The following is a 21,395-nucleotide window of genomic DNA, read 5'->3' as shown; positions in this document are numbered from 1 at the left end:
CGAGAAGGAAAAATTGTAGGGAAACACAGAGGGGCAGATGAGGAATCAAAAGGGAAGGCACCTGGCAGAATTTTGCACTGAGCACAATTTGATCATTGCTAACACTTGGTTTAAAAATAATGAAAAAAGGCTGTATATGTGAAAGAGACTGAAGAAATTGCAGAAAGGTGGCACATTATAGAGACAGAGTCTGAATAAGTTAAAATAATGAGAAGTTGTTAAGAGTTTCAGTCACTGTTGCATCCTCTCAAAACATTAATTGCACGGTCTTCTTGAGAAGATTGGTTTTGTAAACTTCAGAACCACATAAACAAACCTCTAGAATGTCTAAAGATGCCCATGGATGGTTTCCATCACTGCTGGAGACAGAAAGACGTTATATGGGTCTCTGGTATCAAGGAGAAGCACAATTATACGGGATTGGGACTTCTCCATGAATGTCTGTGGTCTGCCAATGCAGTGAGCAGGCAAATTGTTGCTGCAGAACAGGAATCCATATAACTCATATGTCAGAAATGTATACCCCTGTCTATCAGTCTGTCTCTATCCTATCTTCTTTCAGAGTGGCTGTGGTGACACGCTCACTTGCAGCAAATCAAGGCCATTTAAGTCTTTCACCTAAACTCGCTATTCTCTCCACTTTTGTTTGAGAAGCATCATCAAAAAGATACATTCAGGTCGTCATTGTGCTGCTGTATAAAATTAGTTCATCCATGTTTCATCATCAACACCAGTCTTCATATTGTACAATTAAATCTACCATGCACAGAAGGTTGAGGCAGATTCTAAAAGCAAATTAATACCTCGCAAACCATGGAAGAAGAGGTGCATTCATCAGATTTAAACAATTTATTGTGAACCACTCTGTTACTGTCTTCCTTGTACTCATTTTGTATTTCTAATTTGGCTGATACAGATTTTTTAAAATTAAAAAATAACCTCAATGAAAATACATATTTAAAAATGGTTCAAATATCAAATCTTGAGGGACTACATATTCATATTAACCTTCATTAGCAAAAGGTATGGTAAAATACATATCTAGAATTAAATCAACTGCAGATATTGTTTCACTGACTGGGTTTCCTGTTAATCAAGACTGTATACTGTTGTGGTACATAAATTTCTAGAGTAGCAATTTCTATTTTACACTGTCAAGTACTTTCAAAACTTTGCAGAAAATTCTTATTGGAAAACTTGTATCACTTAGATTACAATAACATTCATTAATAATCTTGAATCTTGCTTCCTCCATTGAGAATTGTAACAAATTCCAGCTAGCCTTTTTTGTATAATGTGATCATACACCTAATCACAAACAGTCCATTTAAATCCTTTTGGGAAATAGTTTCCATAGACTGATGTTACCAAAGTACATTTAAGTCCATCAGAAAATGGAAACTTTCTTCCCTCTAACTTATTACAAAAATAACAGAGGATGACTGAGTAAGTGTGCACACATTTTAATACCTTAACTCAGTGCATCAGTATACTTAAAAAAAATTATGTTACTTGATCACTAGATATCTGTTTTTAATTTTAACTGGAGTTTTATACTTTGAATTGAGTACTTTGATGTTTGGCACATTCTTTTCAGTAACATTATGACATCTGTAAAGAGAAGAAAAAATAAATAAATAAACATCTGCAAATGCAGTTTTTCCCAGGGAGGGAGCAGTCACTGGATCACATTACTCAGAATTGTTTCAGTGCCAGAAAAATAAAATTTCTCTACTAGTTCTGATTGTTTGTTTGAATTTGTTTCATGTTAGATGTCATTTGATGTTCCTGATTTTTTAGTCTTTTTGTAATATACTACAAGATTTTATAATACTCTACTTCTTAAATTGTCATTTTACTCTCCGATATTTACTGACACACTACGCAAGTCATCTCCAAATCCAAACAATCTAGAGGGACACAGTAATTACGATTTTGTAGTTTTTCAGCACACTATATGTGCGTAGCAATCTATCCTTTTCATAACAGTGTCAATTAACAAAAGCAATAGATGTGAAAAAGAAACTTTATGTAAATTGTAAATTTAGGTTCCTTTCGTGCAAGATTTATATTTTGCATGGATTATGAATACAACAAAAAAATTTGAGCAATTTTTCACTGCAGATGCTTTCAGTCTACAAAATTATACATGAATACACAAATAATTTTAAATTATTCCTTACCCTCCTTCTTTGATCCAGTTAATATTGGCAGAGAAACCATGATCATTCCAGTACCACTCCACACATATTTCATCAGAAACTGCTCCAACATAATATACCACAGACGCTGAGAGAATATAACATTCATTTGTTTCTTCAAAGATGCAAAAGCTTTTTGTAGATGGTGTAACTCGACCTAAAATTGAGAATTGATTTTTTGATTACATTGCATTATTATTTTGAAAATAATAACACAAAACACACACATACACACACACAGACACAGAGAGAAGAAAGGGGAGAGAGAGAGAGAGAGAGAGAGAGAGAGAGAGAGAGAGGGAGAGAGAGAGAGAGAGAGAGAGAGAGAGAAGTCTTGCTCTACAAAGTTGTATCATCATGATGTGTAGCATCACCTATATATAAATAACATAACGTCTTGACCATATTCTGAGGTGGCAAAGTTAGAATATGAAGTAAATGCTCAAGTCTTTATAAGTTCTCACAGTTTTCCTAAAGCATTCCACGTGCATGACTGATGAAATTTTTAACAGCCACAATTGATTATTTTGCCAATCCTTATCAAATACAGAAAGCATCATCATTTTAATGGATTAACTATCCACTAAATAAAACAGGATAAGCCAGGGGGAGGGGGGGGAGGTGCATTATCAGCTGACAGGTGATAAGAGAAATAGCTATTCAGTACTATCCTAAGTATTTTCGTACATTTTGGCTAATTATTATGTTTTAAAAAAATAATCAAATGAGTTATAAAAAAAGCAATACAAGGTGCTCACATCTACCATATTCTTCAATGGAACATAAAGACCAAAAGAAAAACAAGCATTTAATGTGACATTTACAATATTAATCAGCTGATCCCATTTATATACTTCTCATAGTTATTTAGCTGCATGATCCATGAATCATAATTGTGATTTCTAGATATGATGTGTAACATTTCAGTTAGTACAGACATTGTATGTTACTTCTATACAGACATTAATTACACTAACAAGTACATTATGTCCCTCCTGCTGTTTATTGCTCCTCATCCCAAAAAGCTAACAATAAATGCTTTGCAATTGAGGGGCCCAGTGGAAAAGGGGCACATGCCACCTGCGCAGTGATTTTGTGATTTTGGTACAGGAAGACAGCCGATGCCATCTAGTATTGTAGGAGGGAACTTCTAACACAGTGGCATACGCCTGTTCCTTTAAAGAGAGCATATTATACTTGCTGTTATTCAGGACTAACACATTCCCATTGGAAAAGAGGCCCATGCCAATAGTATCTCTGCATCTCATGAGTTGTTTCCTCTCATTGGTTGACTTGGTTTTGGAAAGCCAAGCAGAAAGTATTTCTCAAATGTTGTTCATATGTTTCCAAGATGGCAGCAATAGGTGTTGCTATTAATGTTACTCACGAAGAAATGCAACAGTACATGTAAAAAAAAGAATTCGTAAAGAAAATGAGTGGAAAGATAATGAAAGGAAGAGGTTAAGGAACAATGGAAAAGAATATAAATCTGAAAAAAATAAGATTGTGCCCAAGAAAGTGTTTCATAGTGCCGGTGATCCATGCTGTAAAATTAATTTCTGCAAATACTCAACTCTGAATGAAGAACAGAAGGAGGTGATATTTATTGAGTTTCATCGGTTGGGAGGTTATAATAAGCAAAATGCTTATTTATTTGGATTAGTGTGGCCTAATAAGTGCAAAAAAGTGGATCCAAAGAAGAGGACGGTTCCAACAGTAAGCCAGAGGAAGGTTTCTTGCAGGTATTTTATTTGTGACACTCCAGTTACTGAGGTTGAAGTGTGTCGGACTGCATTTTTAGCTGTTCATGCCATTTCTGTTAAACATTTGAGAGTCTTGAATCTACAACAGATGTATCTGTACATACACCTAGACAGAATAGAAGAGGCAAGCATTCTAACAGACCTCATGCCATTGATAACGACAGAAAAAATAAGGTTACAAATCACACTGAAATGTTTCCCAGGTACACATCACATTGTAGCAGAACACAGGATTCGAATGAGTCCTACATAACCTCTGTTCACTTGATTGCTGGAATGTATCATTTGTACTGTGAAGATCTTAAAAATACAGATGAAGTCCCAGCGAAACAACATGTGTATGAAACCATTTTTAACATGGAATATAATATTGGTTTTAAATTATCGTCGAGTGATACATATCGTATTTGTGATTATGCTAAGGCACGTAGTAACTCAGAATCCATAGACATCAAACTACATATAATGCTCTGAAAAGTGACTCAAATGAGCCAAAACAGGATGGTAGTTATGCACTCATTTTGTGCATGGGCTTACCAACAAGCATTGCCAAAGACAGTTTTTTTATAAGAGACAACTTTGGACATATAATTTCTGTATTCACTGTTGTAGTGATGAGAAAGCAGAGATGTGTGTCTGGTCTGAGAATGTTGCATCTAGAGGGGCCGATGAAGTAGCTAGCTGTGTTTTAAAGGCTTTAGACATGGTGAAGGAAGAACGTCATTGAAGACTTATCATTTATTCTGATTCGTGTGTTGGACAAAATAAAAACTATATTATCCTAAACCTGTGGTTGTATCTCCTAAATAAAAAATGTGTTGATGTTGTTGAGCACAAATTTCTCCTCCCTGGTCACACGTTCCTGCCATGTGACAGGGATTTTGTAGTTATTGAGATGCTGAAAAGAAAGACACGGACTGTCTACACTCCAGCAAAATGGGTTGAACTTATAAGAAAGAGCAAGCAAAAGAACCCATTCATTTGGTTGAAATGAAGACAGACGATTTCCTGTCTTTGTTGTCTATTATGAACAGTATCTTCAAACGTAATGTTACTGCTGAAAGCCTGCAGACATCATAAACACAATGGTGTTTAGATTAGTGAGCAGTAAACATTCCGTACCTATCAAATATTCACACAATGAAACTGAGAAACCTGTGTGGGCTAGTTTACAGAAGTCAAATTAAGGCAGCAAAGTTCAAGGACCTTCAAAGCTTACTGCACTTTGTGCCTTCAATATATTCAAGTTTTTATCAGTTTGATAAGTGATGGTAGTGACAATACAATGGAACAGGAAAACACTGATGAGGAGTTTGACTATTAATGACATGCTATGTAATGTGTCTACATGTCAAGGATTTCATTTTCTGTACTTTAACTTGTAATAAAGTGGCATAATAGTTAATAGTATTTGCAAAACACCATCTAGTTACTGTAACAACTGTTGGTATCACAGCAGGAGTTCACACTACTATACAAAATCATATTTCCTTAGTTCCCATTTCCTGGCACAGCATACTCTGGTGGCATGTGCCCCTTTTCCATTGGGCCCCTCAATTGTCTCTAAAATTTTAATTATTTACCAATAAACAGCAATTTATAACTTCTAAATATCTTAGTTTCTAAGGACAACCAAATTTTCTGGTTACAGAATTATTTATATTTGTTTCCTCAACAGGCTAAGTTTGAACTCTAAAAACACTGTAACAGCTATACGTTAATGGTTATCAACATGTAATGTTCCAATTCATCTCTGGACAATGTGGAAATTCACTACACTAAAATGTTTACAACTCACCTACAAGATGTCTGTATAAAATATGGCTTTATTTGTACACAAATCATGTAAATGACATTTCATACTTAGATAAATTAGTTCACATGATCATAACATTTCATAAATACAATTGTAATTCCTTAAAAACTTACCTTTTCACCACCATAAAATGCTATTTCTTCTGCATTTGTTATAATTCTCGAATGTATGTAGCGAAGGTAACCTTTTCTGTTTGCTTCCTCAGCAACAAGACTTCCAAATTTTGGTGACACCATTTTCAGGATCTGCCCTGTTACCCCAATAACAATAGCTGCCAGAAGCGGACCTGAAATTCAACAGTAATACTTGTATGAAAGATTTCAGAATAGTATGTAAAATTATTTGTGCTAACACCTGTTGTTTAGATACTGTGAATATTTTTAGCTGTATTAACTTATGTTCTACCATTTCTATTAAACACCCAATATTTTTATTTTTTGATACTCTTTTGATAGAAAGAATGGTCACATTCAGTTATATGCAAATGCTTCAACTGCTTTGTAACCGATAAACTGCTGCTCTCCCAACCATCTTTAACTAATATAAAGAAATGAAAAAATGGAAAATCCTGTATGGAATAACCAAATTATGCAGCAAGGACAGATGCTAGTTACCACCTAGAGGAGGCACTGAGTGGCAGACAGGCTCTATGAGAATGACTGCTACACGATATTCAGCTATCGGACCAAGTTCTTCATCAGACAGAGGCAACAAAACACACACTGATTCACACACATTCAATTTAAGCACACAACTATGGTCACTATCATTTCAGGGAACTTAAGCCCAACTGCAACTGCATCTGGGATGAGCAGCAATCTTTGCTGGGCTGGGTAATGGGGATACAGAAGAGAGAGTAATGTCAGGGTAAAGGTGGGGAACTTGCCAGAGCTGCCTGTACAGGGATGACATGCACAAAATTTCTAGTTGGCGTGATGAATGGCAACTTGTTCTAAATGTAGAAAAATATAAATTAATGCTGATGAATAAAAAAAAACAATAACATAATGTTTGAATTATTAGTCTTTTGTTATATTCTCATTTGTTGTTGATTACTACTGTTAATAATAGTAGTTACTTCCCTTGTAGAGTAAGTTTGTGATTATTGTAGTCAGGTTTTTAACATTTTCTTATTGTAGTAGTGGAACTTAGATAAAGTAGTTTTCTTCTGCAAAATTTTACCATGAGTGAGAAGTGTGGGCTTTGCCGTAGGTTCGTGAGTAGTGGATTGCAGTGTGAGACTTGTTCGAAGTATTTTCACTGGGGGGAATGCAATGGGGAAGCCAGTGGGCATTCTGGTGAGATCCTCTCCTGGAACTGCAGGTTATGTAGCAAGAGTAAGTTGACAGAGGAGCAGGAGCGTAAGATCTGTGCCCTTCAGGTGCAGTTGAAAAACGCACAGGAGGAGCTAGATAGGATGAGGAGGGAGAAGGGGGTTGGGGAATGGGAGCTGGCTGTTGGCAAGAGATCTGCTAGGAGAAGAAGATTTTCAGATAGTTTTACTATTGGTGTTTGCAATAGATATGACCAACTGTCAGAGTCTAGTGGAGAGGAATCTCTAGTAGCTGTAGATGTAGGAAGTAAGCAGCAGACCTCAGCAATTATGGTGGCTAGGACAGTTGCAAAGTCGAAGAGGAAGAAGAAGGTTCTGCTGTTAGGTAGTCCTCATGGCAGAGGTGTAGGCCAGCAGTTGCAGGAAGTGTTGGGGAGTGAGTACCAGGTCACCAGCATTGTGAAGCCTAATGCAGGATTGGCTCAGGTGACTGTTAACATAGGGGGGTTATGTAGGGATTTTACTAAAGAGGATCAGGTAGTGATTGTGGGTGGGGCTGGTAATAGTATTGATAGGGATGGGGAGTATGACATAGATGGTGACCTGGAAAAGATAGCCACTCAGACTGGCAACATGAATGTGCATTTCGTGGAACTGTTTCAGCGTCACAATCGGCCTCATCTTAATACAGCCGTCAAGCGTAATAACACTAGACTTGGGGGTGCGCTGATGACAGAAAGCATGGGTCACATTTCAGTGGTGTCAGTGGAGTCTATCAGCAGGACGGGTTTCACTAGACATGGCCTGCACCTCAACAGGTATGGGAAGGGGAGGTCGGCAAAGCTTATGGGTGACAGCATAGGTGGGGGTGGTGGGATCACTCATGGGAAAATTCCTGCAGTAGTGGGAGTTAGAGCTGCACCTTTTTTAGATTGAAGTCAGCTGATAGGTATTCCTGCTTAAGGGAAGTCTCTCTAACAAAGGAACCACTTTTGACAAAGCTTAGGTATCCAAGTAATGAGGGAATTAGTATATTTCATCAAAATATACAAGGTATTAGAGATAAAGTTAGTGTACTGCTTATAGATGTTGACTCTGAAATTATTGGTATATCTGAACACTTCTTAAATAAGGAGATAATTCAGAGGCTTCCTTTACCAGGATACAGGTTGGCTGGCAGCTTTTCGAGGAGCTCTTTGTGGTGTGGGGGAGTAGCCATGTATGTGAAAAACGGCATCCCATTTGAGTCAATTGATGTTTCAAAGTACTGCACTGTAAAGGTGTTTGAATGTTGTGCAGGTGTGGTTAAATTTAATGAAGCTAAACTTCTAACTGTTGTTATTTATAGATCCCCGGACTCCGATTTCACAACATTTTTGCTAAAGCTAGAGGAGGTTCTTGGTTCACTTTATAGGAAATACAAAAAGTTAGTTATATGTGGTGACTTCAATATTAATTGTATAAGGGATTGTGCAAGGAAAAGGATGCTGGTAGACCTCCTTAATTCATATAATCTTACGCAAACCATATTCTTTCCAACGAGAGTGCAAGGGAACAGTAGAACAACCATAGACAACATTTTTGTTCATTCCTCATTACTAGAAGGGCATTCTGTTAGCAAAAAGGTGAATGGCCTTTCAGATCATGATGCACAAATTTTAACTCTAAAAGATTTTTGTGCTGCAACACATGTTAAATATAGTTATCAACTGTTTAGGAAAGCTGATCCAGTTGCTGTAGAGACCTTTGTAAACCTTATCAAGGAACAAGAGTGGCAAGATGTTTATAGCGCTGATACAGTAGACGATAAATATAATGCTTTTCTCAAGACTTTTCTCGTACTCTTTGAAAGTTTCTTTCCGTTAGAACGTTCAAAACAGGGTACTAGTACAAACAGGCAGCCTGGGTGGCTGACTAGAGGGATAAGAATATCTTGTAGAACAAAGTGGCAATTATATCAAAACGTTAGAAACAATCAAAATCTAAATGTAGCAGCTCATTACAAACAGTATTGTAAGGTGCTTAAAAAAGTTGTTAGGAAGGCAAAAAGTATGTGGTATGCAGATAGAATAGCTAAGTCTCAGGATAAAATTAAAACCATATGGTCAGTCGTAAAGGAAGTGGCTGGTCTGCAGAGACAGGTCGAGGATATAGAATCAGTGCGTAGTGGGAATGTCCGTGTTACTGATAAGTCGCATATATGTACAGTATTTAATAATCACTTTCTGAATATAGCAGGTGAACTAAATAGAAACCTAGTCCCAACAGGGAATCATATAGCGCTCTTAGAAAAAAGTGTTCCGTGACTGTTACCTGAAATGCTCCTCCACGATACTGACAAGAGGGAGATTGAGTTAATAATTAAATCACTAAAGACAAAGAACTCTCATGGCTATGACGGGGTATCTAGCAGAATGCTGAAGTATTGTTTTATGTATGTTAGCCCAGTACTTAGCCATATCTGTAACTTTTCCTTTAGGAGTGGTTGGTTTCCCGACCGATTAAAGTACTCGATAGTGAAGCCACTTTATAAAAAGGGAGACAGGGATAATGCTGACAATTTTAGACCTATTTCTATGCCATCGGTGTTTGCTAAAGTTATCGAGAAAATTGTACATACAAGGTTACTGGAGCATTTAAATTCACATAATTTGCTGTCAAATGTACAGTTTGGTTTTAGAAATGGTCTAACAACTGAAAATGCTATATTCTCTTTTCTCTGTGAGGTTTTGGATGGATTAAATAAAAGGTTGCGAATGCTATGTGTTTTCTTTGATTTAACGAAGGCTTTCGACTGTGTTGACCACAAAATATTACTGCAGAAGTTGGACCATTATGGAGTAAGGGGAGTAGCTTACAATTGGTTCGCCTCTTACTTTAAGAACAGAAAGCAAAAGGTAATTCTCCGCAATGCTGAGAGTGGTATTGATGTTCAGTCCCAATGGGGCATTGTTAAATGGGGCATTCCCCAAGGGTCGGTGCTGGGGCCACTGCTGTTTCTTATTTACATAAATGATATGCCTTCTAGTATTACAGGCGATTCAAAAATATTTCTGTTTGCTGACGACACCAGCTTGGTAGTGAAGGATCTTGTGTGTAATATTGAAACAGTATCAAATAATGTAGTTCATGAAATAAGTTCGTGGCTTGTGGAAAATAATTTGATGCTAAATCACAGTAAGACTCAGTTTTTACAGTTTCTAACTCACAATTCAACAAGAACCGATATTTTGATCAGACAGAATAGGCATATTATAAGCGAGACGGAACAGTTCAAGTTCCTAGGCGTTCGGATAGATAGTAAGCTGTTGTGGAAAGTCCATGTCCAGGATCTTGTTCAGAAACTAAATGCTGCTTTATTTACCATTAGAACAGTATCTGAAATAAGTGACAGTTCAACATGAAAAGTAGCCTACTTCGCATATTTTCATATGCTTATGTCGTATGGTTTTATTTTTTGGGGTAATTCTTCTGATTCAAAATGGGTATTTTTGGCTCAAAAACGGGCTGTTCGAGCTATATGTGGTGTAAGTTCGAGAACCTATTGTCGACCCCTGTTCAATAGTCTGGGAATTCTGACATTGCCCTCACAGTATATATTTTCTTTAATGTCGTTTGTTGTTAGCAATATTAGCTATTCCCAAGAGTTAGCAGCTTTCACTCAGTTAATACTAGGCAGAAATCAAATCTGCATGTGGAATGCACTTCCTTGACTCATGTGCAGAAGGGAGTGCAGTACTCTGCTGCATCCATTTTCAATAAGCTGCCACAAGAACTCAAAACTCTTAACAGTAGCCCAAACTCTTTTAAGTCTAAACTGAAGAGTTTCCTCATGGCTCACTCCTTCTATTCTGTCGAGGAGCTCCTGGAAGAGCTAAAAAATTAAGCAAATTCCAGTGTTACATTGTTGATTTTCTTTATTTAAAGTTACAACTTGTCACCTGAATAAGTTTTTTTATATTTCATTTTATCTGTTTCTACTATCGTGTTGTAATTTCATGTATTGACTCGTTCCATGACCATGGAGACTTCTCCTTAATTTAGTCCCACAGAACAATAAATAAATAAATAAAAATAAATGAATACAGCATTGGTAGTGTCCTGCTTGAAACACTCTGATTGGTTAAATATTTAAGTGTAAAACTGTAAAGCAGTCTGAAATGGAATTAGCATATACGGCTGGGAATAGGGAAGGCAAATGGTTAACTTTGGTTTATTGGGAGAATTTTAGGGAAGTGTAACTCATCTATAAAGGAGACTGTGAATAGAACACTAGTGCAACACACTGCTGAGTACTGTTTGAGTAAGCAATTCAGAGGCGAGCCACTAGACTTGTTACTAATAGGTTCGACCAACATGTGAGTATTGTAGAGAGGCTTCATGAACTCAAATTGGGATCCCCGGAGGGTGGATGATGTTCTTTTCCCAAAACACTAGTGAGAAAATTTAGAGAATCAGCATCTGAAACTGACTGCAGAATTATTCTACTGTCGCCAACGTATGTTTCATGTAATGCCCATGAAGATAAGATTAAAGAAATTAGGGCTCGCAAAGACATTTTTTCCTCATTCTATTCACGAGTGGGACAGGAAAGGAAATGACTAGTAGAGGTATAAAGTATCCTCCACCATGCACCGTATGGTATTTTGCAGTGCATGTATGAAGAAGTAGACAGGTATAGCATCGAGATGCTTTACTGGGATGAAGACAGAAATACAGGGGAGAGAGGACTACCCAACTTCACTGCTGTAATAGAAAGTGTAGGTAGAGCTAGTGGAAGCAGGAAAGGGCAGATGCAGGTTGAGGACAGGAACTAGTGAAGGCTGAGGCCAGGATCGTTACTGAAATGCAGGCTGTGTTGCAGAGAGAGTTGCCACATATCCTTCGTTCATGTAACCCCCCTGGTCTCAAAAACTGCTCCTACCATAGCCCTACATACACCAGTGCCACCAGCACACCTACATAATCCGGTCACCTTCTGTACTTCTCTCTTCTCTGCACTGCTGTGCCGCCCCCCCCCCCCCCCCCCCAAACACACACCAGCAAAGCATCCTGATGCTGCAACACCAGCAAAGCATCCCGATGCCGCACATACCTGCATGTTCCCACAGGCAGCACTGGCATCTTCCCCAACCTCTACCCTGCATCCCTGGCTGCCCCACACTCTTCTGAAACTCCATTACCCACCCCAGAAAAAAATAGCTGTTCACCTGAGATGCAGTTACAATTGGGCCTCAGCACTCAGAGACAATAGTAGCTGTGTGTGTGTGTGTGTGTGTGTGTGTGTGTGTGTGTGTGTCTCAGTTGTACTTGTATGAGTGTGTGAATGTTCCATTGTCTGCATACGATGAAGGACTTGTCCGGTGAGTAGCACCTGTCATTTCAAATTGTTAATATAAACAAACAGTAAAACATGTTTAGTGAAGTAACTTTGTGATTGACACCTCAATGAGTCGAGTGATAGGAACGAGACATATGGAAATAAAGCAAAGTTACAATGATCTCCAGATATGGTTCTTGTTGGTAAATGTTTTCCTTCCTTTATAAAAAATTAAAAACCGTTAATTTGGGATTCACGTATTTTCTTCACCGTGCAATCTTTATTAAATAATTTTAAGGAAAATATTTTGTTAAAAAACTCTTTCCTTTGTATCTTACAGTCTAACACTGCAGTTCAATAATTAATTGGTTAGATTTTCATTTTTAGTCATAGCTACAATGTTTCAAAACTAAGTAGCTCATCACACTTAACTTGGGGACTCCGCAGTAAGTATGTTTTGAAACTAAATAGCTCACGACACTTAACTCAGGGAGACTGCCAGTAAGTAATGTGGATACATTTCATCATTCCTTACTCAGTTGTTTGGATTTTAGTGTCTATTAGAGGATCCCATTAATAAAAATATTATGAAGAAACATATTTCTTTTTTCCTTTTAGCCAATTAGAGGTTTGTGATAAAAGCATTTCTGCTTGTCAGTTGGAAAGCTATCTATTGCACATCTTGAAGGTGAGGCACTATTTGAAAGCATGTGCACTCCCACTGTTTGCTTCTATTGCTTAAGTAATTATGGATGACCCTGTTAAATATTTTTGAGTTTGTGAATGACATGACTGTTTCCTTCTCTAGCACTTGTCTCCAGTTTTACCAATGGAGTTTCATTCTCTGCTTCTTCCAGTTTGCTGGAGAATCTCTGAAAATGTTTGTTTGACTAAACAGATTGTGGAGCCTTCTCAAAATATTCATCTACATCTACATAGCTACTCTTCAAATCACATGCAAGTGCCTATTAGAGAGTTCATCCACCAACCTTCACACTAATACTCTATTATTCCATTCTTAAACAGCAAGTGGAAAAAAACTAACACCTATACCTTTTGTGTGAGCTCTGATTTCCCTTATTGTACTATGATGATTGTTTCTCCCTATGTATTTCACATTCAGAAGAGAAAGTTGGTGATTGAAATTTTGTGAGGAGTTTCTGCAACAGTGAATAATGCCTTGTTTTAATGATTTCCACCCCAAATCCTGTATCACATCCACGATACTCTCCCCCCTACTTCTCAATAATACAAAATGTGATGTTCTTCTTCGAATTTTCTCGATGTACCTGTTAATCCTGTCTGGTAAGGATCCCACAACACACAGCAGTGCTCAAAAAGAGCATGGATAAGCGCAGTGTTGGCAGTCTCTTTATTAGATTTGTCGCATCTTCTAAGTGTTCTGCCAATAAAACAAAATCTTTAGTTTGCCTTCCCCACAACATTTTCTATGTGTTCTTTCCAATGTAAATTGTTTATAATTGCAGTTCCTAAGTATTTAGCTGAATTTATGGCCTTTGGATTTGATTGATTTACCATGCAACTGAAGTTTAACAGATTCCTTTTAGCACTCATGTGGATGACCTCACACTTTCCATTATTTAGGATCAACTGCCAATTTTCGCACCATACAGATACCATATCTAAATTGTTTTGCAATTGTTTTTGAGCTTCTGATAACTTTACTAGGTGATAAACAGCAGCATCATTTGCAAACCACCTAAGATGGCTGCCCAGATTGTATCCTAAATTGTTTATACAGATAAGGAAAAGCAGAGGGCTTATAACACACCTCGAGGAATGCTAGAAATCCCACCATCAATTACTGCGAACTGTAACCTCTCTGACAGGAAATCATGAATCCACGCACATAACTGAGACAATATTCCATAAGCATGCAATCTGATTACAAACCACTTGTGACCTATGGTGTCAACAGCCATCTGGAAAGCTATAAGTATGGAATCAATTTGAGCTTTCTTGTCAATTGCACTCAACACTTTATGTGAGTAAATACCCAGTTGTGTTTCACAAGAATGATCTTTTCTAAATCCCTGTTGACTATGTATTAATAGACCATTCTCTTTGAGATGTTCCAAAATCCTGTTGCATATCGACGTTAAAAGATATGGGCTGTAATTTAGTGGTTGGGTTGGGTTGTTTGGGGAAGGAGACCAGGCAGCGAGGTCATCGGTCTCATCGGGTTAGGGAAGGCTGGGGAAGGAAGTCGGCCATGCCCGTTCAAAGGAACCATCCCGGCATTTGCCTGGAGCGATTTAGGGAAATCACGGAAAACCTAAATCAGGATGGCTGGACGCGGGATTGAACCGTCGTCCTCCCGAATGCGAGTCCAGTGCCTAATGTAATTTAGTGGATTACTCCTATTGCCTTTCTTGAATATTGGTTGACCTGTGTAACTTTCCAACCTTTAGATGCGGATCTTTCATTGAGTGAGAGGTTGTATATGATTTTTAAGCATTGCACCAGCATACTCTGAAAGGAACCTAACTGGTATACAATCTGGACTAGAAGAGATGCCTTTATTAAGTGATTCAAGTTGCTTCATGCAGATAACCTTGGTGCTGAGAGCCCACAAGCTCCTCCTAAGTTGCTTCACTGCTCTGCGGATACCTACTTGTAAGTTACTTGTGTTGATAGAATTTCTATCTTAACCATGTTCACAACACAGTAAACAATGTATGTGGTACTTTTACAAGTTTAAATTGTCTAACTTACAAAAAAGAATCTGAAGTTTCAAATATTTTTCAGGATTTAACATTCTATCAACATAGATCATGGGTTAAGAACTAAATGGGTGTATCCCCCTGCTGTCCAACAATGGGTTTAAAGGCCTAAGCAGTCACCTCTACATTTTATATGACTTTCTGTAAATTCAGCATTTTCTCACATAATTTGTAAATTATGAGATCAAAGGACATTTTGGAACACTTCCTGACTATAGTTCAGTATAAAACTACTCTCTTCCCACACTAAAACACCATCTTTTATAGAACAGATACACAAAGCCAGTATTAAGTGTGTTATATGTATAATAGTAGAAGAAATGAAGGTTTTATGGTTGACAAAACTCAAGATGTTAGTTGTCATCAGGTCTGTGCATTTTCAAGTAAACAAATTTTCAGTAAAACAAATACAGAGCAAGAGGACAGCTGGAGGAAAGTCCAATTTATGTGGTGACACTTAAATGAAAACTGTAACAACGTACTCCTCCCATTTTCCTATGTCAGAGAAACTTGCAATCAAAACTTATGAACAAAAGGCTAACAGTATTGCAAGATAGATGGATAACCACTGGAAGTTTCAAAACTGTAATTGTTACTAGTTATAACACCATTTGTATCACCTTTCACAACACACCAATCTGGCAGAAAGTGTGGATGTGAACAATGTCACCAATGTTCATCAATTTCTTCGAAAGAATTTCAGAAGCAGCACAATACAAGGAATGTGAAGCTGCTGAGAGCTGAATGAAACTTTTTTCTCCATCCTACTCAGATCACTGGCAGTAGTTTGTGTAAACTTTGTTTATCTTTATTGCCAAGAAATGAAAGAAATTAACAAATACTGGTAACACAACTTCACTGAAATCTCCCAAAATACAAGTGGTACAAAGACCAGCTGCTAAAGTGATACTGTACTTGTTGCATAAATGACAAGTTTACATTGTGGGCTACAATCACAGAATTACAATTAATAGAATTTACTATCTCAGTGTTTTAGCACAGTTAGGTGAAGAATTGAAAGTAAGAAAAGTCTAAAATACTCTATGTCTGTCACAGAGATTTCTCAGTATTTGTATAAAGAAGCTGAAATGTCAGTCAGCAAATGATGTCAGTATTTCATGTTTTGGGACCATACTTTCAGACTCATAATAAAATTTTCTTGAAAAACTAATTATGTACTTAAGGGAGTGCTGGCAGAATGTTTAAATTATTGTGCATAAAAGCAATAACATCATCTCTTCAAGTTGCTTTGAAGTTTTCTTCTTAGTTATGTTATATCTTACAATTTATAAACCATATTTAATTCGTGTACGCATTATCCTGTGTCACAGAACAGCTTTATTTTGGCAAATTCCTTTAGCTTAGCTTGGGATATCAACACACTCTAGGCCTCAGACTCAAATTCTCAAGCCAAATATTTATTGTTTAGAGTGTCCATTTTTATCTCCTTGTCTACTTTACCTGATAAATCTTTTGCTTGCAATGTGTATATAAGGAGGGATAAGTGGCAACACCAACAAAATCATGTTTCAACTGCAGAAATCTTTTGACTGCAGTATTCTCTCTACGAAAAAGCTTACAGTCAACTTCAGTTGGTGCAAAAGATGGATTCATGAATTTCAAAATTTGGACTAAGAGTACATAACGACTATACTACATTAGCACTTATCTCCCCACTCATGAACACACTACGGAATGGAAAGATATGGTTAATGAAATTGGATGTTTAACAGCAAAATGAGTCTGCAGTGTCTCATGTTCAGTTACAACACAAATGTCAAAATAAATTTACATAACAGCTACAGCAAAACCAGTGAATAAAAATTAAGTACAGGAGTAAGTATTTCTTAACTACAATAAATCTTATACGAAGGTGGCGTACCTGGGATAACAGCAGCTCCCATCTTCTTGCTTGTTCTGGCTAAAGCCATTACTATCAAAAGGCAATCAAAAAGAGGTTTTGTAATATGAGAGTACAGATGTGCAACTGAAGATGTGAATGCTGTAATTTCATCTGTTAAGCGGTGATCTGCATTTTCTATTCGACAGTCCAAGTTGCCAGTACGGTAGTATGTCTGATTTTTGAAGTACATACGGTATGTATATTCAACCAGCCGGGATCTGCAACAGCAAGAATAATCTGTGTGGTGATCAATAATGCAAGGGAATCATTACTTTCAATAACAACAACAATTCACAGGACATGAATTACAAAGCTTCTTATTGCAGTTCTTTTTTAGTCCAACAGATAAGGTGTTTCAATTAGGCCTACAACTCATCTTTAGTGAACAAGTAATATCCAACATTAAAAATTCATTAGCTGTTCCACTTTAAAAAAAAAAAAAAAAAAAAAAAAGCACTACATGTCAATGGCTCATAATTTCCATTTTTAAGTAGGCAACACAGTATGACAGACTCTTGTTGGGAACAGCGTGGAGGGAGAGAACAGATGCAAAGGAAAGTATAAAAACAGAAGATATTGTCTGACTGAGAGAATTGAACAATGAAGTGAATCATGCAACAGAGAAAACTTTATGAAGGCAGAACTGAGTTCAGGGAAGTGGGAGCCGGAGGAGAGCAGAGGAAAAAATGCAACAGAATGGTTGGGGAGGTCAGGTGCCGAGTGTCTAAAATGAGGGAGTGTGGAGGAAGAACATGCTAATGGCATGTTTTTAAAAGGATTAAAAGGGGTTACAGGTGTACTATAATTACAAAATGCACTTATGGGAGGAATTCCACACCTAGCAACTATCACTTACGAGTATCATCCTTTGCACTACAGTAATAAGGCAGCCATCAACATCACGTTTACAGTAACTGGCAGACTTATTAAACATGGATGATCAAAGATAATTTATTGAAAGCTCGTATTATCTATTTTATGTACTGCAGTTGCAATTGCTGATCTATTAGTGACATGTTTTGGGGAGAACACAGCAAAGAGCTGAACAATGATGCATTTCAGAACAGTAGAAGCTTCAAAATGTGTCTGCAAAGCTTTTTCTATAAGATGTTTCTCACTCTCATACATCTGCACTATATGTTCAAAAGTATTCAGAGACCCCATGTAATGCTGAATTGACAAATTGATGAAATGAGAGATAGCTCCACCAATATAAAAGGATGCAGGGAGTATTGCGTTATTAGTGGAGAAGCACTAACAGCAGAATGGGTTGGTCAGGAGAGCTCAGTGACCTCAAACGTGGATTAGTCATTAGATGTCACTTGAGTAAGAAATCAATCATGGACACTTCAACCCTTCTAAAGGAGCTAAAATAGACTGTTGGTGATTGCAATTGTGAACTCTAAATGCGAAGGAACAACCACAGCTTAACAAAGACCAGGCAGACCTAATGTACTGACGGACAGGGACCACTGAGTATTGTGGAAGGTGGTTTTAAAAACTAGCATTGAAGCAATGGAAGGAATCACTCATGAGTTCCAAAGTGCTACCAGCTATCCAGCTAGACAATGACTGTGCACAGGGAGTTTAAAAAAATGGGGTACAATGGTAGGGCAGTTCCATAAGCTACTCTTTTCTGTAATCAGCAATGCCTGAGGCCATGTAAAGAGCAATGTCATTGGACAGTGGATAACTGGAAATGAGTGATTTGGAGTGATGAATCATGCTGTACACTGTAGCAATCTGATGGAAGGGTTTGGCTTCTACAAATGCCTAGAGAATTTTATCTGTTATCATGTGCAGTGCCATCAGTGAAGTACGGAGGAAGAGGCGTTACGATACAGAGGTGTTTTTTGTGGTTCGGGTGTGGTCACATTATTGTGCATAAGAAAATGCTAAATGCAGAAGGGTATGAACAGGTTTTGTATAGCATTGTGTACTGAGTACAGTATAGAGGAGCAGTTTGGAGATGATGATTGTATCAGCATCTGTGAGGTAATCATCTGCAGAGAATAACATTCCTGAAATGGATTGGCTTGCCCAGAGTCCTGACCTGAACACAATGGAACACCTTGTGGATGAGTTGGAATATTCAGTTTACTCCAGACTACTGCTTCAACATCACTACCTCCTCTGGTTTTATCTTTTGAGGAAGATTGGGCTGCCATTCCTCCGCATACATTCAGACATCTCATTGAAAGTGTTCCCAGTAGTGTTCAAGTCGTCATAAAGGCAAACAGAGGAAAAACTCCATATTAATGTCCACTAACAGGTGCCTGGATACTTTTGATCAGCTAGTATATATAGGGCCTACACCTACATATGCAACAAGCTCTCTTATGGCATGAATGGTGGGGTTTAATTGAAACAGGATACCACGATCATTCTTCCCCACCCCCCTTTTTCCAGTTCCATTCATGAAGATTGAGCAGGTTCAATGAGTTCGAAATTTTTCCTGGCTTTACCATAATGACAAGTTGTCAAGATATATATATATATATATATATATATATATATATATATATATATATATTGGGAGTAATACATTGCCTGACTTATCTTGGAAAAACAGGTTCTCAAAATGTAAACAGTAAACCTCTCTGAGGTCCATATCTGTAGTCAGATGGTCAGCATGTCTGACCCTCGTGTGGAGGATCCGGGATCATTTCCTGATACTGCCAGGGATTTTTCATTGGCGGGAGGACTGGAATGGAGTGCACTCAGGCTCATGTTGCCAAGTGACGCTCTACTTGAATGAGAAATAGTGGCTCCATGGTCTGAAAGCTGACAACGACTGGGAGAGTGGTGTGCTGATCCTGTGCCCCTCCAAGCTTCATCCACATGACACAACATCACAGCAAATGACATGGCGGCTGGTTCTCATCACGTGGTTTTCAGGGGCCTAGCCACAGATTTTTTATTTTTTTTTTTCTTCCCATGTCGCTCTTATGCATGCTGAATGACAAAATGTATTGCTCTTCTTTGGATCATTATCTGCTGCACTAAGCGTACCTGGTGAGGATCCCAGATTGAAGAACATTGCTCAATATTTGAACCAATAAGTATTTTAAAAGCTACCTCTTTCTGTGTGATCACTCTGTTGTAGAAATAATTCAAAAGCCAAGATCGCTTAAATACTGTTTACTGGATAACAGTATTTAAGCGATCTTAGCTTTTGAATTATTCCTTCATCTTCCTTTCCCTTTCTTAAGAGGTCATTCCACTTCAAATAAAAACATACTCCTAGATATTTCACTATTGCAAATGTTTCATGTTTTATTGATAAATGTGAAACTGAATAATAATGGGTCTTCCTGCCAACTGATTCACAATATGTTAGATTTGCTTATGATGAGGAACAACTGTCAATCCCTGCACCAAGTGTGGATACTCTTAAGGCCTTCGTGCATTTCATTACAATTTTGCAGTCTTAAAACTTCCCCATACACAACAGCTTAATTAATAAACAGCCTAATGGAGCTTCCAATGTGTTCACCAGGTCATTTACACATACTGTGAACAGTAAAGTGGGCGCTGATGACCCCGCTGTTTAGCGCCCGTAAACCTCAAACACACACACACACACACTGAACAGTAACCTATCCTTGCTGTACAAATGAAGTTACTTTCACATCTGACAATTTCTGTGTGTTCAGAATGAAACAATTTCAAGAGAGATATTTGGTTTTTCCCATTTCTCAAAAAAATAGATGTCTGATCTTTGCCTTCCTCATTTTAAGCATCCCAGCACTATTATGGTAATCTATGTACAAGCAAACTCAAAATTCCACAGCATTAGCAATGTTTTAGTCCCTTTTGTTTGTAGTAAAGTAAGGTGATCACCATATCAGGTGTTTCTTAGAACTTAACACCAGCTTATCTGATAGGAGCTCTAACATGTAAATGAACTCACCAAGACAGTTACAACTTGACATACAGATTAATTGTGATTGAAACTCGACAGTTTTCAACTACACGAACAATTTCCCGAAGTAATTATATTACCAGCTGCTTCCATTTACAATCCAAATGTAATAAGTGTACAGTTCATTTGCAGCTACAATATGTCCATCCTACTGCAGCCACTGCTCTTTCTCCTGCACTGAATCAAATTTTATTGGATTCTGTAAGACTGCATTGTGTACAGCAAGGAAATGTATTATACAGCACACATCAAACATTTAGTATGACATTTTTCCTAAGGAGCAAGCATTTTGATTGCACTTTCGAACACCAATGATTATAAAGAACAATATAGATGAAACTTAAAGGTAAGTTAAAACTGTGCACCAGATTGGGACTCAAAACTGAGACCGTTGTCTTTTGTGTGCAAGATAAGTAAATTTTAGTAGAAAGGTACTGTTTAACTCTGCAA

The 21,395-nt window shown here is 37.6% G+C and overlaps 1 protein-coding gene across 1 annotated transcript in view; it reads right to left on the bottom strand.

The window, feature by feature from the left end:
- Positions 1–21,395, bottom strand: part of LOC126470213 (ATP-binding cassette sub-family D member) — a 91,400-nt gene that overhangs the window by 67,342 nt on the left and 2,663 nt on the right. The window contains exons 2-4 of the mRNA XM_050097892.1: positions 17,000–17,238; positions 5,894–6,066; positions 2,184–2,358 (exon numbers count right to left, since the gene is read on the bottom strand). Coding sequence (XP_049953849.1) covers positions 2,184–2,358; positions 5,894–6,066; positions 17,000–17,238 — 587 coding nt within the window. The remainder of the gene's footprint in view (positions 1–2,183; positions 2,359–5,893; positions 6,067–16,999; positions 17,239–21,395) is intronic.

The sequence above is a fragment of the Schistocerca serialis genome, chromosome 3 (genome assembly GCF_023864345.2).
Source record: "Schistocerca serialis cubense isolate TAMUIC-IGC-003099 chromosome 3, iqSchSeri2.2, whole genome shotgun sequence".
Lineage (NCBI taxonomy): Eukaryota > Metazoa > Arthropoda > Insecta > Orthoptera > Acrididae > Schistocerca > Schistocerca serialis.
The sequence above is the reverse complement of the archived record's forward strand: the minus strand, read 5'-3'. Positions and strand labels throughout refer to the sequence as shown.